At 36.2% G+C, this 24,262-nt stretch overlaps 4 protein-coding genes across 5 annotated transcripts; 2 read left to right on the forward strand and 2 right to left on the reverse strand.

Annotated features, from left to right (window-relative positions):
- Positions 1 to 107: 107 nt before the first annotated feature.
- Positions 108 to 3,744, forward strand: LOC140841960 (uncharacterized). Its single transcript, XM_073209722.1, has 8 exons — positions 108 to 372; positions 512 to 677; positions 1,412 to 1,502; positions 1,672 to 1,730; positions 2,412 to 2,472; positions 2,835 to 2,850; positions 2,945 to 3,021; positions 3,297 to 3,744. Exons 1-8 carry the CDS (start codon positions 258 to 260, stop codon positions 3,411 to 3,413), a joined length of 702 nt encoding a protein of 233 aa, XP_073065823.1. The 5' UTR covers positions 108 to 257; the 3' UTR covers positions 3,414 to 3,744.
- Positions 3,745 to 4,077: 333 nt separating this feature from the next.
- On the reverse strand, positions 4,078 to 6,074 carry LOC140840632 (partner of Y14 and mago-like). The gene is made up of 4 exons (XM_073207815.1): positions 5,812 to 6,074; positions 5,595 to 5,720; positions 4,602 to 4,826; positions 4,078 to 4,434 (listed from the first exon to the last, which is right to left on the reverse strand). The coding sequence occupies exons 1-4, from the start codon at positions 6,004 to 6,006 to the stop codon at positions 4,285 to 4,287; spliced, it is 696 nt and encodes a 231-aa protein (XP_073063916.1). The 5' UTR covers positions 6,007 to 6,074; the 3' UTR covers positions 4,078 to 4,284.
- A 1,001-nt stretch (positions 6,075 to 7,075) lies between these two features.
- Positions 7,076 to 17,552, forward strand: LOC140841961 (uncharacterized). 2 transcript variants are annotated; one of them, XM_073209723.1, is made up of 11 exons: positions 7,076 to 7,561; positions 8,891 to 9,116; positions 9,552 to 9,699; positions 10,553 to 10,660; positions 11,963 to 12,120; positions 12,917 to 13,082; positions 14,186 to 14,322; positions 14,774 to 15,458; positions 15,730 to 15,842; positions 16,805 to 17,060; positions 17,146 to 17,552. In XM_073209723.1, the coding sequence occupies exons 1-11, from the start codon at positions 7,306 to 7,308 to the stop codon at positions 17,422 to 17,424; spliced, it is 2,532 nt and encodes an 843-aa protein (XP_073065824.1). In that variant the 5' UTR covers positions 7,076 to 7,305; the 3' UTR covers positions 17,425 to 17,552. The 2 variants fall into 2 exon arrangements, with proteins under 2 accessions (XP_073065824.1, XP_073065825.1); XM_073209724.1 differs by having other exon boundaries at positions 7,077 to 7,561; positions 8,894 to 9,116; positions 17,146 to 17,551.
- A 943-nt stretch (positions 17,553 to 18,495) lies between these two features.
- LOC140841962 (uncharacterized) lies at positions 18,496 to 24,041 on the reverse strand. The gene is made up of 8 exons (XM_073209725.1): positions 23,514 to 24,041; positions 22,480 to 22,644; positions 22,090 to 22,182; positions 21,899 to 22,014; positions 20,278 to 20,376; positions 19,883 to 20,188; positions 19,601 to 19,765; positions 18,496 to 19,099 (listed from the first exon to the last, which is right to left on the reverse strand). Exons 1-8 carry the CDS (start codon positions 23,853 to 23,855, stop codon positions 18,808 to 18,810), a joined length of 1,578 nt encoding a protein of 525 aa, XP_073065826.1. The 5' UTR covers positions 23,856 to 24,041; the 3' UTR covers positions 18,496 to 18,807.
- Between the last annotated feature and the right edge of the window lie 221 nt (positions 24,042 to 24,262).

Below are 24,262 nucleotides of genomic sequence, written 5' to 3' on the forward strand. Positions count from 1 at the left end.
TCCTTGCCCTCATGGTTTTCTAGAATTTATTCAATTCTTTCAACTTTTTGCACTTGACTTCTTTTCACCTGACTAAGCTTTTTCATGAGAGTGAGTGAATTAATTTTAATCAACAATTTCATTCAAAGTTTGTATTTAAAATTCTGGCTATTAATTTGTTATATAGTGGGTAAAAGGGGCCCTATCAACAAAATATGGGCCGTTCGGGGAGCTAAACAATTGCCTGGCCCATAAATTACTTCTGAGGCCCAATTTGCATGGGCAAATTAAATGAAGTTGGGTTTGAAGTAACAAACATCTCCCTTTGCTGCTCGTCTCTCTCGCTGTCTAGGGCTCCTCAGAAGATGCCGAAATCGAAGCGCAATAGGGCAGGTTTGTCGTTTTTTCAAACCATGTTTTCTTACTGAGATTTCTTACCGATGTCATGATTCGAAGGTTTGAAGGACGTTTTTCGAAGAAAAATGTGGTTTACGGATGATTTTTCTTTAATTTCTAAAGATTAATTGTGCAGTGACATTGTCAAAGACGAAGAAGAAGGGGAGAATGCAGAAAGAAAATGTAGTGAATTCGATACGAGAAGCAATCGAGAAGTTCGATTCGGTGTACGTTTTCACTTTCGATAATATGAGGAATATCAAGTTCAAGGATTTCAGAGAACGGCTCAAGTCTTCGAGCAGGTTAAATTTTGTTTTTTCCCGTGACTTTTGTGGTCCTATGGGATAGATGAATATGTTGAATTTCATTCTAAGAATGAATTGCTGGAACTTCCCGTTGTATAATCATAAAACTAAAGTTATTTTCTATACTTGAATTTTGCACATATTTTTGGTCAGTGAGAACAGATATTTTAGATGTAATTTATTGCTTCCGCTACTGAGTCATTGTGTAGCTGATTTATGCAGGGATTTATTGTAGTTGTCAGTATTCCAGTATTTAGCTTATCGAAGACTACCTTCCTGTTTTTCAGAAATTTGTATGTCCTCTAGATTAAATTTCATGAGATTCTGCCTGGATGTTCTTGTTTTATAGCCCCTAGACTGCACTCTCCGGCTTCAAAATTTTGGTGGTGGTTTGGTTAAACTTGAGTAGGAAAAATGAAAAGCTCCATCGAAAGCTAGCTAGTCTGATAACCTGTCATTTCGCGAATGATGTCATTTGTTTTGGCCTCCGTTTAGTTCTTATTTATTATTGGCTTTAAATTCTTTTGAAACCTCTGTTAGGTTTTATATCCCTGCATTCTACCTACCCTTTACTTCTGATTGATGATGGTTTCATGATCACCCCTCGATTGTCCCTTAGAATTGATGTACTGACCCTGACAGGCGGATATACCCTTTGATCAGGATTCTTTTCTGTTACAACTTGTGTTTTTGGGCTTTATATGAATATGGGTTTTTTGACTTTGTCCCAGATTTTTCCTAGGATCAAACAAAGTTATGCAAGTTGCTTTGGGTAGATCTATTTCAGATGAAATTAAACCTCGCCTTCACAAGATTTCTAAGGTAGCACGATCCTTTCTTTGTGCTTCCTGTTATGTATTTTGCCACTTCTGTATAACATGCTAATTTTCTATCTCTTTGCACATATACTTGTGATAATTTATATCCTACTCTTAGTGATTTGTAATTCCTTATCGTCATTACTTTTCTCATCATTTATCCTATTAATCAGCTTCTTCGTGGCGATTCTGGGATTCTTTTAACTAGTTTGCCGAAAGAAGAAGTCCAAAGGTATGCTCTCAAACTGTATTTCATGAAGTTGACTGCAGAATGTTTTACTCATTAGAAAAACATTATTTGTATTTTTTATTTTGCTTCCAACATTTTTTTAGATGATTCTGCACATTGTTATTGAACCTGAAAATTGGCAAATATGAATTATATTCTTTTTTTCGTAAAAGAAGCTGTGGAGATCTGGGATGTAGGGTAATATCGTGTTGTGCGAGTTATAGCTTGAATCAATATTTGATTGTCACTTTTTAAAAAAAAATTCTAGTATGTGATTCTCTAAATTTTTTAAAAAATACACGTTTCTATGATCACATAATGTTAGTGTATCCTCAAGGTTTACCGACTTGTTCATGATAGATGCCGATTTTTGTGATGTGTATCCAGTTATACAATTTGGTGCTTAAGTTTTATTTGAATTGTAGCTTTCTAGTTGAGAAGCAGTTACACCTTAACATATGATTAACCTTCTCAAGATGCCATGTGTATCCAGTTATACAATTTGGTGCTTAAGTTTTATTTGAATTGTAGCTTTCTAATTGAGAATTAGTTACACCTTAACATATGATTAACCTTCTCAAGATGCCAACTTTTGTGATGTGTATCCAGTCATACAATTTGATTCTTAAATTTTATTTGAATTGTAGCTTTCAACATATGATTAACCTTCTCCCTTTTTTTCAGAATATTTGAAGAATACGAAGATTATGACTTCGCGAGGACTGGAAGTGTGGCAACAGAAAAGGTAAGTAGAATGTTTTACGCAATTAATATTATGTTTTTTACAGGTCATGCTGACTGCTGTCTGCAAATTCCCTTAAATTGTTGTTTCTTGTCTTTGAAAGTGGTACTTCTATTTATGCACACCTTTGAGGATCGAAAAATTTCCATGAAATATGTTTGTCCATTCTACAAATACAAATAATGCTAGTAGCTAGCTTTCTTTTGATTGATGCCACATGACCCAAAAAAATGAGGAAAATGAAGAATGTGTTGTGTTGTGCCGCATGAAGCAAATATCTTTACAATTATTGTATTTGAAAAAAATTGTGCATAAAATGCTGTACATAATTATAAATGTTTCTCATTTTTATTTCATTTTTTCAGGTGGAGCTTAAAGAAGGTCTGCTTTGTGTTTATTTCTGTCGAACTCTTGTTCAAATACTTTATACTCCTATATAGGCGTAGGCTTACTTGTTTAAATTTTATCGTGGCAGGTGTGGTAGAGATTGTATCAGACTTCATTATATGTGAAGAAGGAAAACCAATATCACCTGAGTCATCTCGGATACTGGTTTACCCGAAATCCTTTGCTTTTTCTTGATTTTCTTATAAAGATGCTACAGTAAATCATACCCTGACCCTTTGCATATGATTGCTCCAACAGCAACTATGATCATATTAATACCATGATGTCATTATATGAAATCCTTTTTTGAATTTGTTATACAATTTGCCACGAAAATGCCTTCCTCATCCAATTGGGTGAAATATTGCAGTTATAGTTTGTGGCTTGGCTCTTGTGGAGTTGTGTAACACGACTGGTGGTATATCTCACTTGTCTTGCAGCGTCTCTTGGGCATTAAAATGGCTACTTTCAAACTCTACTTGGTATGTCGATGGAGATCAGAGGATTTTGAAGTTTATAAAGAGGGTTTGGAAGATTCTGATATTGAATCGTCCTAGGATTCCTCGACTGATATAGAAAAAGGTCTTGCCCAAGATGGAAGCCATCACTTGAGGTGATACATAGCTGGCTTTATGTTTCGTGCTTAAAAAATGTGGTACCTGCTGCATACCAAAGTTCTGAGAAGTACTCGATTTTTTAGATGGATGAGTTTTGTTGTATTGGAATTTTTTATGGAGTAGTTATAGATGATGTATGATGTTTATGGAGTTTTGAGAGTTTTCACTAATGGAATGCAAAAGTAAATTTTTGATGTGATGTGGAAAGTTTCATGTAAATAGACTGCAACGTTGTACTACTGGCAGAAATATTTTTCATTTGCTTGAACCACTTTTGATGTCATTTGAACATTATTGAATTGAGTGACCGTGACATATATCCCATCTCTAACGCAATACCATGTTGAGGTTAAACAATTAATTTGTGAAACAACTTCAAATAATTGAAATAACTTATATTGTAATTTTTTTTAACAATATTAGATCATAAATCATATGATAAGATTTAGAAAATTAATTTTCCAATTCAATTCAATCATCCATAATCTTCTTCCACAAATTTTTGATCTTCTTCCAAACCATTGTGTAATCAAAATCTATCAATTAGAGAAGAGAACCTTTAGACTAAATTGATGTTTAATAGCTTCTGATTATCTAAAAACAATTGGGCCGAATATTGATGCAGCGCCATTTCTAAATTTACAATCAGTTTTTTACTCCCATGAGTATTCAAGGGAAACAACAATGTGTGTGAGAATATTGACTTAATTAGAAACAGGTGGAAGGCAAGGCACAAGTTATGCTAAATCGGATGATGTATTTCTATTATTGCAGAGCTTACATTGGAATAGACCAACGGTCCGCCTTAGCTTCATGACATGGATGCGGTTAGCTCGGCGTTCGTTTCTTCCAAAAGCTTCAACTCATCGTGCCAATCTTCTAATTTGGCTATTTTCTCCAGTTGTTCTGGTTTCATATCCTTTTCTGTAGTTTTCTGCTGCTGAGCTTCAGTCAGCCGAATCTACAGAGAAATTGGAAATAAGATTACAAGTCAGGCTGAAATCTGAATAAGAGGTAGAATAATAATAACCGATACTGGAACCTGTTTGTGAGTACTGGATCATTTAAGTTTATGAATAAAAACTAGATAAATAAATAAATGCTTACTTTAAGGATAGAAGCATTTACCTTCTTTTTCAGTGCTCGAATCTTTTTATCGATATATTGAATTTGATCCTCTGGAGTAGAAGACTCGTTTGGATTTGAAGGTGTTGTAACCAAATAAGTGTTTCCAGAAAGGGTTAGCCCATCCATCATGGAGGCAATTGGCTCCACCTTCTCTGGCAGGTGATTGGAACCATCAGCAGGAAGGACGTCATTTTTCTCCGAAACATCAGCCTTGTCCAGAGCAGCCTGTCATCATGTTCTTTAAGTTTAGGGTAATTAAAGCAGAAGAAACACTCCAATTTAACCTCGGATCAGGTCATTCACATTCGAAAGAAAGGGTCGAGTCTCATTCTCATTTGAATATCAACTATGTTGTAAATAACAGACAGACACATCCACTCCGAGCTGCCAAACTATTTGCAAAGACAATGATTAATCATGTCAGCACCTTCCTAATCAAGTTGAAGGGTGACTCATTTCGATGTCTGATTTCACTATGATAATAATAGACAGAATTTCCTAGGAACTGCTCATATTAGGATCTGTCAAAATGCAAGCTTATATTCTCGCCAAGATGTTGCTTTATGGGTTCGTTAGGATCTGTCAAAATGCAAGCTTAAAGTCAAAGATTTGGCAAACACCCATAAAAATGTCAAAAGGCAGCTTATTTTCTCGATCACATCACTTTTCTTTTACACTTTCGCAATAAATGCCTTGAACTGGATAACTGTCATTTAACTCTTACAAAGTCAAACCTAAAAACTTAATTAAATGCATAGTTGAATCTGAAACTTGTGTTCTTGAAAAAGTACACATAAGAACAGCAGTTCAACTAGTAGTCAATACAGAAGCGAAAAATAATAAAAAATTTACAAAAAGGGACTATTTTTCTGAAAACACAAAACACGAGCAGAATAAGAAGAAAGATTCTCCCAGCAAAAGAAAATGAAAAACAAATGGGAGTACAGGAAATCAAAATGAAAAAAAGGGAACAAGAATAATTAATTCATCAACCTTCTGACGTTTTTCTTTCTTTCTCTCATTCCTCTTGGCCGATTTCGACTTGGATTTCACTTCCGCCGCCGCGGGATCATATCCCGGCGGCACCACCTCCTGTACCGCCTCCATCTCCTTCCTCCACTGCCACCCACCACAAATCAGCTACGTTAAAGCTCTAGAAACACTCGAACAAGTAAATAGAAAACCAGATTAAAATTATTCGTGCACACACAAGTAAGCCTTTGGACTGATATATTGCGACTTCATCCTGGGGTACATAGCCGGCCCGAATCCGAACTGGTTTTCGGAGGGTTCCGTCAGGGCGTCGGGTCGGGGCGAGTATCCTCTCCCCTTTATTATTTGGGGTTTTTCCGAGCTCCTCTGCTGCATCATCCGCCGCCCCTCCGCTGGTTCCACCGCTCGCCATTATACTTGGGTTTTAGAATAGAATCTCCAATGAAAAGAATCGCTTTTGCCTTGTGTGAATTGTATTTTAGTATTTTCTCTCTGGAACTAAAAGGGTCAATGGTGGGCTGGACTTCTCTTAGGAGTTACCTTATTGGGCTTATATTGGACTGCAGGCTTGAGATAGTTCACAGTGGGCTGGGCTACAACAATGAGTAATCTGAAATTTCTTCATGGATCTGGACCTTCTAATGAATCGGGCCCAAGTCATTTTTTCCCAATAGAAATCAGTTTACCCGAAATTTCACAGAAACATGAAAATAACTTATGGAGTTGATTTTTATCTATGTTACAACAGTCGAATTTTAGAAATAGAATGAAAAATGTTCGACGAGTCTTCAACAAGCCACGAGTCATGTATATCAAATCGAATGACTGCGACGTCCATTTAACTTTTAATCTCATTCCATTGACGAGTTACAATGACAACAATCTCCTCATATGTTTTACTGTATAAAAAATATTTTTTTTTCGTGAACGTCGAATTAACATTAGAATACAAAGTAATTGAACCAAATGAATAAATTTTTCTGGGCAAAAATGTGAGACGGTCTCACAAGTCGTATTTTGTGAAACGAGTCTCTTTTTTGGGTCATCCATGAAAAAATATTACTTTTGAGTAGATCTCTAGTGAGACGGTCTCACGAATCTTTATCTGTGAAACGGATCAACCCTACCGATATTCACAATAAAAAGTAATACTCTTAACATAAAAAAATAATATTTTTTCATGGTTGACCCAAATAAGAGATCCGTCTCACAAAATACGAACCGTGAGACCGTCTCACACAAGTTTTTGTCGTTACTTTTTATGCTAAAAATATTATTTTTTATTATGAATATCTGTCTTTACCTGTTAAATATGTATTTCTATTATCATGATCGTCAAATTTTATGAAGAAATAGAAAAATATGTTTGAGGAGTCTTCCACAAGCCATGAGTCGTGTATACCAAATGGAATGGCTCCAACCACGACGTATGATGAAGAGTCGATCATTTTAACTTTTAGTCCCATTTCATCGACAAGTTGCACAGACGTAATTCAAATCTCCGGCTCGATAAAAATATAAAAGGAAAGAGAGACGAAATGAAACGCGATAGCACAACTTCGGTCTCTGTCTTGATTTAACTTTACCAAATAATATCATGTTTTAACGAATTCCATTTATCCAAACTTGAAATCCTAGAGATCAAAGCTGAAATTTTTGGTGGATAAATTCGCAAAGGATTAAGCAGTGAATAGTTGTTTGTATTGAACTTATGAATTCGAAAGTATCATTCAGAGGATGCCACCTGAGGCAATCACCATATTTTACGGCGCACCCCCACCAACAGAGGCTAGTTTTCAAGATTGTCTGCCGTGAAAAGAGTGCAGTTTCTTCAAATTCGTCTTCTTCTTCTCCTCCTCCTCCTCCTCCTCCTCCACCACCACCTCCTACGGATGACAAGTTTGGGTTCGGGCAGGTGAGACAGTATTGGGAAGAGAAAAGGCCGAAGCTCAACGGTATTGATGTCAGTAAGTTCATGAAGCCTACACCGGAAATATATAACTTTTTTTTTTTGTTTTTTAAATTTTACTCGCTTGTCCTAATCATGTTGATTTTGCTAGAATTGGGTTTACGGTGAAAAGTTTTATCAGGGTATTGAATGTTATATTTGAATTCATTCGTTAAAGATTGGTGGAAATTTAACTGCTTTGATAGGTATATTTTGCTGTGTAATTCTTTTATGGATTAAATTTTTGTCTTATTCAAGAGCAATGTTGTTTAAAATATTAATTATTCGTTAAGAAAAAGTTTTCACTGTGGCAACTCCTGTCAAGTTAATGTGAAATAGCTCAAATAAGTGATCACTCAACAAATTCGGTCGTCGACCAGGACTGGGATGAAAACATTGGTGAGGAGAAAGAGAGCACTATTGTTAACTCCTAATGGCAATAATTCATAAAAGAATATGGATCATCCTTGCTGCCCCAACTTCAAAGGACTCTAGAATAGTGTACAAGCAAAAAAGATTGTTGATTAGAACTACATATAAAATGGTATGGAGAAAAAAAGCAGATTTGTCAACAAGCAGGTTTGTCAACTTTCCTAGTGGAAAAGATACATTCAAGAATGTAGATCATCCTTACAAACCCAACGTCAAATGATTTATTGTAGTATACATGCAAAACTGATGACTAGTTGTAGGCTTGTAGCACCAAATGGTTCGGGGCAGAACTAAACCAATAAAATGCTTCTGCTTTCCGTCATGATAAATGTTCTATCATGCAAGCACCCTTTCTTATGTAAAAACTCTGTTCCGAGCATCACGGCATTAAGAGATTTCAAGTGCTTCTCCCATTCAAGCAGTAATATTCACCACTTTAAAAACTTAAACTGACTCATATTTTGGTGGATTTTCTATTTATCACGTGGTATCGACCGGATCATCTGCTTATCTGAGTTTTATCCTTTGCAGTGCGTAGATATTATCTGAGACTCAGAGCTTCTCAAGGATCTTTGAACTATTATATTACCACACATATTCTTGAAATATTAGTCAGTTTCTAAGGTTACTCCATGTGACCGCTCCATTATTGCAGCTTTTTATACCTTGGCATAAGGGTGGCTTAAGGTTTAGGGTCATTGCTTGTTTAGTCAGATATAGTTTTTCCAAGAGAGTCAAAGGTTTTTTTATGCCAAGTTCGTTTACTTCTCTGAACTAATCGTAGCAAATGATGCTTATTTAAAAGTTGAATTTCTCCTATCAGTCTCATTTTGATTGCTACCTTGTCATGGCTCAGTAAAAAATTTATTTATGTTCCATAATGTCAGAAATATTTTATTGAAAAGTTATTTGATCGCAGATCTAGTACAAGAATCAGTGAACCAATGGCTGACAAAGACCCAAAGATTTTTAAATGAAGTGGCTTCTCCACTTGTAAAAAATGTTCATGAAAGAATCCCCGATATTCAGAATGATGATCAGAATATGGAGGAATTCTTGATTACCGAACCGACTATTGATTCCAGAACCCCAGGTGGAGAACTCTCTGAAGCTGCCATTGTTTCTATTGAACAATTCAGCCGGTAACTGGTTGCATTTTTTTATATTTTTGTTTCCATCAGTCATTGATTTTATTTTATTTGTCATATATATATTTTTTAAAATTTTATGTAGGCTGATCAAAATTGAATAGATTGTTTAGATGTACAGTTTACTAAATTTCATTCAGATGATTCATTGAATTAGACTTTCTTTCATAATGTAATAAATTTACTGACTATGATTTTGATTTTGAGTGGTCTAAAGCAGGAGAATGTGAACAGAAAATGCAATTATTTTCATTTGTAGTAATCAGTGACCGTGAAAGTGAAATTGACCAAAGATGTGTGTCTAGGGAATTTGTATGCTGGTTATGTCAATTGGTTTGCTTTGTGTTTATGTATAATGTGGTCAATGCAAAATTATTCTGCAAAAAATAATGATTTAATATTTATCTCATTTGCTTCTGATGTATACAGAATGAATGGGTTGACTGGGCAGAAAATGCAGAAAATATTCAAAGCGCTTGTTTCTGAATCTGTATATGATGATCCACGTAGCTTGTTGGAGTATTGCTGCTTCAGGTTTTTGTCTAGAAATAATGCTGAAGTTCATCCCAGTCTTAAGGTCTGTAGACATGGCACACAATTTCAATTGTGGATTATCTTCCATCTACCAAAATCAAGTTATCCTTTTCCTACTGTTGATAGGCTGTCTCATAGAAGAAAGTGTATGTGTGGTGGATTGGTGAATAGTATGTTTATTTTTGAATTCTATGTCTCATAGGCTTAATCTTTTGACGTTATTTTCTTTATATTTAGTGGTTTTCTATGTTTAGAATTATCCATAGCTGTTCGATTTTGTGAGTTGCATCAGTATTTTTTTGTTGCAAGTTTTTCTTTATTATGAGTGAGGGCATTTTTTCTCTGTTCTTTCTGGATATTTTCTCATTAGGAACTGGTTTTGATTGAGATTAGGTGGCAATTGATGAACCATCATCTGTTGATGAAGTCATATTTAATGCATCTGTTGTTGTTTTCTATGGAGAAAAATAACATCCTTTTCCATTGTAATTAATGAGAAGAGCTGAAGAATAATGCATTTTGTGAAGTACCATATGCTAGTCCCATGCACGACAAATTCCATGTTTTTAGCCGAAAATTGAGTGCATAGGAAATTGCTGATGAATAGTTGATCTAAGTGTGCCAAGTGCCCAACATGGACAAATTTGGAATACATCGTCAAAAGTAACTTTCTCGATCTCTCTTAAAGAATCCTTTGTGCTATCTTTATGCATATTACACACCATTCAGTGAAATTCAAAGCCTTACAAACTATCTTATGTGATTTTTTTTTCGACCAATAACCTCCTTCAAGTACCTTTTGTCTGTCCAATCTCTTCTTTTTTTCTTAGTCTATAATCTCGTTGAGGTTTAGCTTTTATATTTTTTTATGCTTAGTCTTTTTGCTCTGTTATCAGGAACCTGCATTTCAGAGACTAATATTTATGACTATGATTGCCTGGGAGAATCCTTACAGCCAAAGAAAGGATCACCAAAAGAAATTGCTGGATAAAACTTTCTTTCAGGTACTCTCTGACATAAACATTGTAAGAATTGTCATCTCTTAAGCACCTTGGCACATCGAATATGCATCTACTCTTTCTTTAACTTCTTTAAAGTCTATCTTAACGTAGGCAGGCCAAATAAATCATCTTTATGAGAGCGAAGATATTGGAATTGCTGAAGATACTTGAGATGTTAGCTGCATTCTATGTCAAATTAATGTAATGAAATACCCCCATCTTTTAAGAAGAAATATTGGAAATGCGACCAAACCTTATCTGAGATGGTTGTTATCTATCTATTGTCTGCATGTAGGTAATTATATATCTATCTATTGTCTGCATGTAGGTAATTATATATCATGGTCGTCATCCCCTGTTTTTATGTTTAGTTTTTACAAATTTCTTTTAAGTTTTGAAAAACTAGTTATTTTCCTTGGTAATGATGGTGCAAAGGTACCATCTTGACCATGTAACGCCCATAACTATTTAGAAAGTCAAAGAGAAAAATCTTAAACCTCTCTCTCTTTCTCTCTGTTCATCCTCTCTCGTAAGGGTGTTCTTGTTTAACAATTGAAGTTGGTGGATTCTACTTCTTTGATATTTAAGTTGTTTTGAATTCTACTCTTAATCACTGCAATGGATTTCACAAAATATATATGGTGGGTGATCAAAAGACTCTCTCTAACTACACATTGTGTGTTGGGTGAGTTATAAATAGAGAGTCAGAAGATTGAGATGGATGTGTGGTCTACGGGTGTCTAAGGCATTGCGGTTTTAGGGTTTGAATAATGATATGTTGATGTTCTCTTAAAAAACTCCTTAGCTTCCTTCTACCTATCAGGATATTGGAGGGCGTGGCAATTTTTAAATTGCAATCAAAGTACTTTCCATGATTACGTACCACAAATAATCATCATTGATGCTTAGCTTCATTGAAATATACCTTTTAATATTTTTTAGGTTTTTTCCCCTTTATTTTCATGCATTATTCAAATTCTTTTCCATCATTTTTGAAGGGGCATATTAGATGCGATGGTATTTGGGTTCGCAAACTTAAAAGTTCGAAATTTATTTTAATTTTTTCATCTGTGTTTAAAAATTAAGAAATGGTGGACTGTGGTCCATATGGGTTTCCACTAATTTAATTTATTTTTTGTTTTGGAGTTGTTGCCCTCATGATCTTGAGTTTTGAATTATATTAATCGGGGTATGACTAAATCCCTTGCCTCTTCAGCTTGATTTAACACAAAATATAACTTTTGTTTTCAATAATCACAAATATCAAGTTATCAATATTAAGATCTGTGTTTATTGTACTTGAAGAGGAAGCTTGTGGGAGAGGAGGCCTTTGTTCGTATAGCTCCTGCTGTGTCTGGTGTGGCTGATCACCCCACGGTTCATAATCTTTTCAAAGCTCTTTCTGGTGATGATCAAGGCATCTCCTTTAGCATATGGTTAACATATATAAAAGAACTCCTCAGGTAAGATTCAAGGAAGCTTGGTCAGATTAGTTTGCAGCATTTGCAGTTGTGCTTGTTCATTTGTGGCGTAATAGACCGATTATTGTGCAACTTTAACCTGAGAAGTTCTAAAGCATGCATTTTATTGCAGAAAATCATTATTTCTCGGAATATAAAAGCAAAAATCTGATATCGTGCCGATCACATATCATTTTGATCCGAGAGGCTGTAACTCATAAAAGACAGTTTTGTTCAACTTTTTTTTACCACAGATATCCATTAAAGTGGCTTATAAGTGCACTGGGTTAATGAATGCTAGATATTCTAATGTAATGGTTTGCTTCTTCTGCTCAAGTCTTCTCATCATTTGTGTGCCTATTGTGTTCCCTATGTCCCCTTCTATGTTTTTCGGGTAGATATTGGGAGCAAATTCCATTTAGTTTTGAGTAGGAACCTCTCTTTGCTTTACATGTTAAGAACATCTAAACAAGATCTAAAACTCCACTGTTGTGCATACATCTTGCATCGGTGTTCAGAAGATTAAGGTGCACTATGTTGGCTTCATGCCACTTTGCTTAAGATTCCACACTTAACTCTTATGCATGATTTGTTGAGATAGCTGTTTCTTTATGATAATATCAAAATAGTCTGAATTCACTTGTATGTTCTACAGTGTTGGTGTAAGTTTATGAATCTTTCAAATTATTCAAAGATAAAGATCTACATTTTTCAGTTGCAAGGATATCTTTTGACAGATCTCTGGATATGTAATACTTGATTGCAAATTTCAGCATATGTTGTCCCTTCTGTTTTGCAGAGTGCATGAAGGTCGGAAGTCTTACCAGTTTCCGGAGGTTTCCAATGTTACTAAGGAGAGAATACTCTGCCTTGCTTCCAGCAGAAAGCAGCCTGTGATGAAATGGGAAAATAACATGTCATGGCCTGGAAAACTCATTTTGACTGATGAGGCTCTCTACTTTGAGGTATTTCTATCATGTCAGTAGAGAAATTTTAATGGAGCTAAGGAGTGCATTAGAGTGATTATCATTATTATTGAATTTAACCATAAATTGTGCCTTTATGCGTGATACTTCCGACTCTGGTGTCTCCCTTCTATTTTCCACCTTGTGTTTCTCTTGATTTTAAAGCCGCAATCCTGGGATGGATGAAATCTAAAAAACCTGTGAATGTTGCTTATTCTGTGTCCAAGGTGGCTACATGGTGACATTCATTATCTCTCACAAAGATCTCTGAACGTAAGTTTTGAACTGAAGTGCAAATTTTTCTACGCTGTGTTCAGTTACTTGTCAGCATCTCTTTCATCGAGTCTTCTTTTACTATCTGAAGTCACATGCAATCTATATTCAGAGTTTGATTCTTTATTTACTATTCATCGGTTGAGTTCGAGTGCATTTAACTTTTTGAGTATTGAAATAGATGTTCAGCGATGGAACCAAAGTCTATTCATCTAGGAACTAGATTACCTTTTTAATATGTTACGTTCTTCACAAAATGGCCACTGGGGATGCTTCCATTTACTGCCATAATTTTATCTATCTATACGGAAGTTGTTCCTTTCTGAAATAGAAAGAACATAAACACTCTTCTCAACAAAAGCATTTTTTCCCTATATTCTTCTTCGACCATGATGTCTCATGATGTCTAAAGGAGACGATATGGAGCCTTATAACTAGTGGCCTTTATGTCATCACCGCCTAAGCGCCCTGGAAGCCAAAATATTTCAATGTACTACTCATCATCCAGTTGGAAAATACAGATGCTCACCACAGGATAATTTGATGGAAGTATCATATGCAAGCGTGATTGGAACTTGGAATACCGACAGATCTTTTTTTATTCTTCAACTTTATGGAGGCCCATGTGGATTGCTACATCAAACAGATCCATAAAATTTATGACCAATTAGAATTAACTAGTTTCATATTTGGATCTATATGAAATAATGTGCCTGGGAAAAAAGAAGGCCCCACTGTAACTTGACAATTTTTAGGCCAATTTATTTAGCAAAAAAAGTCATTCTTTTCCTTGTTTTATCCCGTTTGATAAGATTATAGCTCCATGTCAGGCAGTTAACTTGATGGGAGAGGAAGATGCTTTAAGGCTGGATCTTACTAGAAGTGGTTCGAGAATAGAGAAAGCAAGAGTTGGGCCTTTGGGATCAACTCTTTTTGACTCTGCAATCTCTGTTTCATCCGGGCCGGAGTGAGTAAGCTTGCCTGTCCTATCTTAGCTTATAAATTATGTCATGGAAATGGGTTGCTGTCCTTTGAATTTCTATCGCGCTTTCAAAGTGTATTTGAGTGTGTAGTTTAGCTGTTTTTATTTTTCTGCTCTGCCTGCATTTGGTTTGACTACTTGTGTTGATCAAGGGTATGATAAGTTCTGAAACCAAATTGTGTTGTTATAAACACGATTTATGGAACTTTCTCCTGTTTATTTTCAACCCATAAAAATCACGGGCACATTCATATAGTAGAGATAATGTTTTTTTTTATGTGGGAGGCTGTTGCTAGCGATCTCAGAGTCCGCCTTCTATTTTCCTTCAATTCAGTTACATTTTTCATGATGTTTAATGTTCTGGAGGAAGTGTTTCAAGGGTTTAAGGTTCAAAATGTAGGGTCAATAATCCATTTATTAATTTGTTTGCTATCAGGTATGCGCCATTGGTACTTGAATTTATTGACTTGGGAGGTGGAACGAGAAGAGATGGCTGGTATGCATTCATCAATGAAGTTATTTGTTTACACAAATTCATAAATGAGTTTGGTCCCCAAGCCCGTGATCCATCAGTCTATGACATATATGGGGCTCAAAAAGGGAAGGATAGAGCTGTTGCTCATGCCGTAAATTCTATTGCCAGACTTCAGGCTCTTCAATACATGAGAAGGACTATAGACGAGCCTACAAAGCTGGTTCAGTTTTCGTTTTTACAAAATGCACCATATGGCGATGTCGTTCTTCAAACCCTTGCTGTTAATTGTTGGGGTGGAGCCATTATTAAGAAATTGACAGAGGGTGACGATGAACCAGAATTACGTTTGAGACCAATTGGTGAGGTGTCTGAAGGTGCTACTCATGTCTATGATGTTGACGGTAGTGCTTATTTACGAAAATGGATGAGATCTGCGTCATGGGCTTCCAATGTTTCTCTGGGCTTTTGGAAGAACACGTCTTCGAGAGGAGTTGTCCTTAGCAAAAACCTTGTTGTAGCTGACATGACTTTAGTGGAAAAGGCAGCAATGATTTGTAGAGATAAATACAAGTTGGCTGAGAAAACACAAGCCACAATTGATGCTGCAATGCTTGAAGGGATTCCTAGCAACATTGACCTTTTTAAGGTCAGGATTTATCCAAAAAAAATCGAGTGCATGTAGTTATTCAATTTCATATATATTTGGATTTACCCTGCAAATGACATCATTTATGGGTTGTGTTGCTTGTCTGCTTCTGGAAGCATATAATATAAGTATTTAACATATGTAATATGTGAATACATTATTTTTTTCTGAGATGAGTTTATATTAAACCCATTGTTATAATAACTCGAGTTGTTATGATGCTTCGTATCATTATGCTTTTCCTTAAAATATGGGCGTTTCTTATTTTCAGGAACTTGTGCTTCCTCTGACTTGTACTGCTAGAAGTTTTGAAAGATTACGACGCTGGGATGATCCGCTTGTGACAGCATCATTTCTTGGACTTGTATCTACTCTTATCTTCAGGTATTCTACTACTCCAGGCATTGAAGTCCGCAAGATTAATTTGCAAAGCACAATTTCCAGCTGGCAAATTGCCTGATCCTATGCCTTCTTTGAGTAGTGGTCTCACGTTTCCCTATTATTAAATCACTTCAAAGGTTTTTGACTTGTAATCTAAGTGTAGCTGCCTCTGGTACTTGTTTTTGGGAGCCGGTAGTATTTTAAAGAATGAAGTTAAGTGGGTAACGACGCCCAGTATGAAAAAGTAGCGAAAGCCAGATATAAAGAAACATTCTTGTAAAATACAGGACTTCTGCAACAAGCGAGAAAGTGAAGAAAATAAAGTTCGAAATACACTTCATTTATTTAAATCTTAAGTTGAGGAAACTAAAAATATTGCGTCTTAAAGTATGATGTAAGCTGCAGCTTGTATTCTTACCTAGTCAGACCACTAATTTTTTTAGACGTATAGGCAATCTAATGACCTTGTGGGGTGATAAGTTGTAAAATCAGAAACTTGACGAGACATATTTGGGTTCTTGGTGTGTTTGTGAGAACTTAAATTTGGTATGAAGAAAGACAGCTTGAGGTACGTTTGTCCAGGTGATCTTGCAAAGTAAAGTGTCCCACTTTTGACTGAAAACTGGAAATTACATGAAACTGGATATTGCCTGATCATGTGCCTTCTTTGAACTTCAACTTTACTCTTGTGAATGAGATGGAGATGTACTCATGCAAACTGATGCTATGGTTTTATTTTTTTTATTGGTTTGTGTAGTTTAATTCATTTTATTTCCTGTTGGATTACTTCGTGTATGTCATGCTAAAGGACCTTTAATGGGGAAAATAATGCATATCCACAAACAAACTTACGTAAAAAGGTGATCTGTAGCGTTCTCTGTCGATATTGTCTTCACTAAACTCCACTGTTGTTTTTGTATAATTTTTATTATAAGCTAATCAAATCCACTATTCATTCTTATCAGGAACTTGATGTTCTATGTAGTCCCGGTGTCTTTGATGATCTTGGCTGCTAGTATGTTATTACTGAAGGGGCTCAAGGAACAAGGTCGTCTTGGAAGATTCTTTGGAAAAGTTACAATACGTGATCAGCCTCCATCGAATACAATCCAGAAAATTATTGCCGTCAAAGAAGCCATTCGTGAAGTAGAGAAGTATCTCCAGAATGTGAATGTTGTGCTGCTCAAGATACGTACAATCATTCTTGCAGGAGATCCTCAGGTACCTTTTCTCAGGTTCCAGTGTTCAATATGCAGATTGTGAGCATCTTCCTTTCTTGATGAATTTTCATTGATTTCTTTTGCAGACAACAACTGAGGTATCTTTGGTGTTGTTACTGGTTTCAACCGTGCTGCTTCTTGTTCCGTTCAAATATATTCTTACATTTACAATTTTTGATCTCTTCACAAGGGAACTCGAGTTCCGAAGGGAGATGGTCCTGGCGTTTATGAACTTTCTCAAGGAACGTTGGGACATCGTACCAGCATCTCCTGTTGTTGTGCTCCCGTTTGAGGAAATAGAATCTCAGACATCGCAAAAGAAGCCAAAGAAACAAATAGCTAAAGTGAAATCAGAAAGGACTTAGAATAGTAATTGGCGGGACTATTAATTTGGCCTGTATTTTGGGAAAAAATTTCTCGTCTTCTTCATTAAAATGTGTGTATAATTTTACGTTGGCGTCTCTAAAAAAAGTACACGTTTTTTCAATTTTTGAAGATTCAATGGAGACAAAAGATATCTGACAAGCAACGCATTCTTTTATAGAAAAATATAAATGAAAAATTTGAGAATGAGGATTAGATGTATATAATCTTCAGTTCGAAACTAATTGAGAGAAATCACTGGACTTCATCTGATGCCAAAACCAGAAAGGGCTTGTGAAGAATCAGGAAAGAATCTGTCCTGACTAAAGCGTAGACTGTTTTTACTTTGATGGAAGCAACCAACTCAAAACAAGAGTAAACCAACACACATCCGAGAATTGCAGCAGTATATGGGCTTGAACAGCTGATCATAGATTCTCCACTGGCCAAAACTTTTTTGAGTATTAGAGACGAGCTACTGGAATATACGGAATCCTCGCACGGTGCTTTTATCTTTCTTCTTCTTGGTTCTTGAATTCAGGTTTTGGAGCAGATCATGCTTATTCTTATTTTCGTGATCGTTGCCCATGTGTTCATTGGGAATCTATTGTCTGGAATCCCAGTATTTTACCAAAACATTCCTTCACTTTATGGTTGGGTACTCAAGACAAACTTCTCACTTAGAACCGGCTTCCTTTTGTCACTGTCAAGACAAACTTCTCACTTAGAACCGGCTTCCCTTTGTCACTGTCAAGACCCTGCTACTAATGAAACAATTTGACACCAATTCTGGGAAAGCACCCCTCAAGTTACCCTTGTCCCCAATAAGATAAGGGGTTAATGAACTCCACTTGGTATCTCGACTAGGGGTGGGAGACACGATTTTGATATAATGTGAGCATCCTCCTGAAGATTCACTAATTGTACAGACTTGATTCTTCGACATTTATATTTCACTTATTTTGACGTATTGAACATTGCTTCTGTCTTGCGAAATTGCGCTCATGTCTGGTATACAAGAGTATTTGTAATAATATTTTTTCAAATCTATAAGTTATTTACTGAAGAAAAGGGAAAAAAGTATAGCAGCAGTAAACGAATAATGAGAGGTTACCAACAAATTTACCTTCGGTTGGTAACTCCCAATTTTTGTTGTTACACAATAATGAAAGACCAGAAATAAGAAAACAAGGTCGAAAATTTGTAACATTCTTTTCAAGTAGCATCACTCTAGCATAATACCGTTGGTCCCATGATCCAAGAAGTATAACTCTCCATGGTGCATCATCAAACGCTGGATTCAGTCGCTTTATACTACATCGCATCGCAAGCATCCGTTCGTGGGCTACTAAGCTGCAAAATTGAAGGGTCAATTGCAACTACGGTTAACTCACGGCCACCTTTCTCCGGACAACTCTCTTTCTCCTAGCCTTGGGAGGAGGTTCTTCGCCATTCAAGTTTGCATCATTTTGTTTCTGTTTGATCCCAAGAAGGCCAAGCCCAGAGACAATAGTCCTCTTGTTTATGAACCACTTTGAAGATGACTGTGAAGGATCTCTGGATCCTTCCGAGGGTCTGCTGTAAGCCTTCAAGAGATCATCTGACTGAGCCAATGGATCGACCTCAACACCAAGCCAAGCTAACCTAGATGTCTCTCCTAACTGAACATTTAGAATTCTGCAAGCATTTAAAGAGAAAATTGGTAAAATGTAACTTGCAAGAGAAGCATTTCATTCGACTCCCGAATTGATTGAATCTCTGCGGGAAATTTCTCCTAAAAGCCGATCAAGAAAAGCAGACTGAAATTAGAAAACATGGCCAATAAACCACATAAATAAAAGACCATCATCCATGTAGCAGATAATCAAATAGTTCTCCCAAGGTTAAATCAATAGTTTCTTTTTTATCTTTTTTTTTTTTTGAGAAAGATCAATAGTTTCATTTTTTTTTAGTAAGATCAGTACTTCCATTTGCAGAGAACAATTAAACCACATAAACAAAAGGCCATCATCCATCGAAATGCATGCATTAGCGACTGTTGTTAAATAGAGAGAAAAAGGTAATCACTAGGCCATCTTTATCCAATACTGAGCAATAATGAGATGCAATTGATTAAGTTTCACAACAAAGATTTTTGTACATTCTATGCTCGCGATTCAACAGGCACAGAATGCATACCTCAGGGCTGTGCTAAAAGCCAGAGTAACTCCAATGACATCAAAGTAGCTAACTACCGCTCTGTCAAAACCACACAAGAGCTGATACCGCAAATTAGCATAAAGACCAAGGAAAGCTCCATAACCAAGTGCATTGGTGTTCACAGATGGTATAGTCACAGATAACCTACAGAATCAACAGTTGAGAAACAAGTAGTTGTAATTCTATGGCAGCACAGGATATAACCAAAAAAATAATGCAAAAAAATAGAGATTAAAGTTAAATACATCAGAATTGTTTTACCTTCCTTCCTTTTTACTGGCAACAAGGGTTGATGCAGCACCTTGTGCAGCTCCAGCAGTAAATCCCACAATGCATAGTTCTGCAGCTTTAAATAATATCGATTGAAGTCTCTTTTGGAAGTCAAATTCTCTTAATGGGTAGCTCTTTTCAAATATATTATTGGGAAGCTTTTGCAGAGTATTTTGCAAATCGAATTGGAAGGTATTCCCATATGAACGACAAGGAGCTAGTGACCAAACGACAATGGCATTGCAAGCTGTCACAGTCAGCACATTAATGAGGGCAAGATCCCATTCCTGCTTAATCCTGCAACAAGGTACAAGTATTCATCCAGTTGGCAACTAAGCGACGAAAAAAGAAATATTTTCTTCGTCATGGCAGTTCTAAATCAATACCTCTCTTTGCGATTCTTGATCTCCCACCAAACAGAGCAACCAATGGTTGTTGCCTGCTCAAGAAGCAGCCTGAATAAAAAGGCTGGATCTGCAATCAACCTGTATAGACATGAATTATTTAAATAAAAACCAGAAAACTACTACGCGAGATAAGTCATTGATTGTACAATGAAAGTTAAATTTTATCAATTGTACATACATCATCAAGCAAGCATGATTAAAAGTTGTTACTCAACAAGAATATCATGCAGCTGATAGATTTTACAAAAAGTAAAACAATTGCATCAAACCAAGTAGTTGCAACCTTTTTAAGAAAAAAGCATGCCAAAAAAGGACATGACAAAATTATTGCGGTTGAAATGCCCTATGGGTCACACGATAATATCTTGTAAACTTTACGCTTCAGTTGTTCATTTCTAAGTGTGAAGAAGTTGTATTAGATGTCACACATCGGCTGTATTAAGTCTTTGGCAGTTGCATATATGACTTGGATAATTCTCCTCTTTTGAGCTAGCTTTTGGAATTGAGTTTGGTCTAAATCTCAATCTTAACATGCTATCAGAGCCGAGCCCTATCGTTATGTGTTGGACTACCCATCCGATAATGTATTGTAAACTTCAGGCTCCAGTTGTACATTCCTGAGCATGAGAATGTGTTAGATGGCTCACATAGGCTGAATTAAGTCCTTGGCAGTTATATATATATAGAAATAAACAATCTTCCCCCTTGAGCTAGTTTTTGGGATTGAGTTAGATCTAAGTTTCAATCTTAACAATTACAATCTTAGGTTTAACTTCAGTTGCATTGGGGAGATGATAACACTTACAAACAATCTAGGAGCATCAAAACAATCGACTGTAATCATATATTTACTCAGACATCACGCTGTGGGCTCTACCATCACAAATAGCATTATAACTTTTACTCGCAGACGACATCAGTAAACAAGGAAAAAAGGAAAAAGAATTGATGACAGTTCTCTCAAGTACAGTATGTTTTTGAGAGGCCTAAAATGTACAAAAACTTAAGAACTTTCTGCATGATGAGTAATTCCTTTATAGCTATTATGGCTATGGAACACCAGAAAAAGTATTGGTGGAATCTTTTCACAAGCTCCAATAACCCAAACATCTATATCCCAGAAAGAATAAACCAAATTGCAAAGGTGGAAGGGACTAATTTCTTGACAACATCAAGACTGCATACTGACGCTCAAAAAACAACCATTTTGGCTACTGTTACCGACCGAAATAAACGAATTTTTATCGATTCGTTTGTTCGGTTTTAGTCATAAAAATCAGTCGGTACGGTTGATCAAAAAAATTACGGTTATTTCGGTTTATACTAGTTCGGTTCTGACCGAACACCCCTAACTATAGGATAAGGACATTGTATCATGTCAATAATATATAACATTCCTAATACAAGTCGATATCCATGTGATTCAGATCTCATGAAAAGGGAATGTATTATTTCCAATAGAACAAAAGAAAAAGAGAACGGAGCATGTCTTGAAGCTATCAACAGAATGTGATAAGCTTAGTACAAAATAAATGACAATAACAATAGTGAAATTTGATCTTTGATATCAGTGTAGATAGTAAAGGACACTACAATTCACCTGCCAATAAAAGCCCTTGATAATCCTTGAGGAAGGGACCGAGAAATGAATCTCTCAGTGGTAGGTCTGGCATTAATTGCCAAAAATCTCGCCATTTGAGCAGAACTGACCAAACCCTAATGGCATTTTACACATCAGCTTCCAATTTTTAGATCATCCAGCCCAAGTATAGATGAGAAATCAAATATTACCATTTCATATGCTTGACGTAATCCAGCAGGTAAATCCATCATAGTCTTTTGCCATTCATTCAATACAGCATCCACAAATTTCCGATCAAACAACTGGTAAAGAACATAAAGCATCATCCTATAAATATTAAATTCAATTAAAATACAAAAATCACCCGATAAAATGTGTTTGTGAGTGACTGTGTGCTAAAGGGAAAAATTATTTGGTGCAGCCGCCACACGCTTTTTAGTGAAACTAGGCAATAACTTGTCAGAATAGCCTAAATTGCAAAGCACAACATACTCGAAGTTATAGCAAAACCATGTATTATTGAAAGCAAAATTTATTTGAAATTTGTACTTATAAAGCAGCTACAGAAAGCAAATCCTTATGACTGACGAGTTGGTTACCTCCCCCAGGATCATTCTTCTCCTAAACAGTCCACCTTCATCTCCCTCGTCACCCTCATCAAAGTTATCAAAGTAATCATCATCGTCGCCACCATCATCGCCACCATCACCTCCACCGTGACTGAGACCCTTTCCGATATTACCACCTCCTCCCCCAGTAGAAAGCTGTCATGTTCAAAAGGAAAAAATTGAGTGAATGTGTGATGTGATATAAAAAATAAGCTAAATATGATTAAGCTCTGATCTTTATTAGCAATCGATTTAACACACAATAAACTATAAATTTCCAAGTAAATATTTATGTAGACTGACTGGGAATTACATAGACCAAATGGATTGAAGCACATGCTTCCAAATAGATTCAAACCTAGAAGACTAAATAGATAATTAGTAAGTAAGGGCATCAAATGCCAACAATTAATACAGCAAAGAGCCAAAAAGTGCAACAAAGAGTTTTCATGCATGCATCATCATCAGGTGCGGAATTGGGAAGGATGATTATTTGGGCCAAGCAAAACAACACGACAAAATTAAACTGAATATATAATTAAGTGGGAACTTTCCAAATAAAGTTTCAGAGCCCTTAACTAGCAAGTGTTGGTGCCTTAAAAAAACACATGAAATGAAATAAAATTTCACATGAAATAAAGATCCATATGCCAGAAACTAAAAAAGAGGAGTAAAAAGAACATCATAGGCATAATTCGGGATGTGGATTTATCCCCTTCTCATTGTTCTCAAATATATTTTAACAAATGAACTCAGCATCACAATACTTTGCCGAGCGCACTAATAAAGCTTAATGCGCCACAGAGTTCCCCAGTTTTCGAAAAATAGCGAAAATACCTAATAATCTCCTGAAAATTAGCTCGAGAAATGCACGAATAGTTTCACTCAAACTAATTCCTATAACTAATTGTTATCGAACTATATCTACATAATTTAATTAATGGTCCAACCAAATATGAGAGAATCAAACAAAAAAAAATCAAGTTTTGACAACTTAATTGAATAAATATGATACACAAAGATACCTCGGGACTAGACTTGGTCTGTTTCTGTGTCAAATCGAGCTTCGACTTTTCCAAAGTAACAGCGCCAAATGCACCGTACTGTCCCTTCATCACGGGGCCAAAATCAGGAGCACTCGATGATGGTGCATCCGTTACCGGCGGTGACGCCAGAAAGCATCGCTCCAGTCTAGCAACTGCATCACCGTCAACGACCGCCGACGACGACGCCTTAATCGTCAGAACGCACTTTCTCTGCGAAGAACCCGGTAACCGGTACAAAGTGGCGGGCGGTAACAAAGTTAAGGTTTTATGGATGGGAGCCAGTGGCATAGTCTGCCGTGTTTGAAACACCGTGTGACCCATTACTTCGTCTGAATCTTGCTCGTTTACTGCGTCTCAACTTCGAATTTTCTTGATTTGTGTTCGAAATTGAGGCTTGGATTCAACTAATCGTCCATGGATGAAGGGATTGGTCAATTTCTTGGGGGAGTGATCTCTCTCAGACGGAGAGACAGATGAATTGGGTGAAAACAGGAGCTAAAAGTTTTGATTGGACCCGCCTATGCGACAAAACCCAATCCTCTCGTGCATTTGAGTCGACTCGCCATTAACCGCTCGAGTCAAATGAGTCGAGTCGGTTTGAGAGGTTTATGTTAATTGGATATTGGTGATATTTATTTATTTATTTATTTCATTTCAAAATATAATATCACTATTTATACTCTAATTTATTTATTTATATCATTTAATTTAATATAAAAATTTTATTC

The sequence above is a fragment of the Primulina eburnea genome, chromosome 9, assembly GCF_022965805.1.
Source record: "Primulina eburnea isolate SZY01 chromosome 9, ASM2296580v1, whole genome shotgun sequence".
NCBI lineage: Eukaryota > Viridiplantae > Streptophyta > Magnoliopsida > Lamiales > Gesneriaceae > Primulina > Primulina eburnea.

Bases quoted from the DNA above. Each gene is read 5' to 3' on its own strand.
- LOC140841961 (XM_073209723.1), top strand. From the start codon at position 7,306: ATGAATTCGAAAGTATCATTCAGAGGATGCCACCTGAGGCAATCACCA. The intron at 15,843-16,804 runs GTATTCTACTAC...CATTCTTATCAG, and splicing joins GTATCTACTCTTATCTTCAG to GAACTTGATGTTCTATGTAG. The intron at 17,061-17,145 runs GTACCTTTTCTC...TTTCTTTTGCAG, and splicing joins TTCTTGCAGGAGATCCTCAG to ACAACAACTGAGGTATCTTT.
- LOC140841960 (XM_073209722.1), top strand. From the start codon at position 258: ATGGGCAAATTAAATGAAGTTGGGTTTGAAGTAACAAACATCTCCCTT. The intron at 678-1,411 runs GTTAAATTTTGT...ACTTTGTCCCAG, and splicing joins CGGCTCAAGTCTTCGAGCAG to ATTTTTCCTAGGATCAAACA. The intron at 1,731-2,411 runs GTATGCTCTCAA...CCTTTTTTTCAG, and splicing joins CCGAAAGAAGAAGTCCAAAG to AATATTTGAAGAATACGAAG.
- LOC140840632 (XM_073207815.1), bottom strand. From the start codon at position 6,006: ATGGCGAGCGGTGGAACCAGCGGAGGGGCGGCGGATGATGCAGCAGAG. The intron at 5,721-5,811 runs GTGTGTGCACGA...GGTGGGTGGCAG, and splicing joins ATCAGTCCAAAGGCTTACTT to TGGAGGAAGGAGATGGAGGC. The intron at 4,435-4,601 runs GTAAATGCTTCT...ATTTCTCTGTAG, and splicing joins TTCGAGCACTGAAAAAGAAG to ATTCGGCTGACTGAAGCTCA.
- LOC140841962 (XM_073209725.1), bottom strand. From the start codon at position 23,855: ATGGGTCACACGGTGTTTCAAACACGGCAGACTATGCCACTGGCTCCC. The intron at 20,189-20,277 runs GTATTGATTTAG...ACCTTGTTGCAG, and splicing joins ATCAAGAATCGCAAAGAGAG to GATTAAGCAGGAATGGGATC. The intron at 19,766-19,882 runs GTAAAACAATTC...TTGATTCTGTAG, and splicing joins GCCAGTAAAAAGGAAGGAAG to GTTATCTGTGACTATACCAT.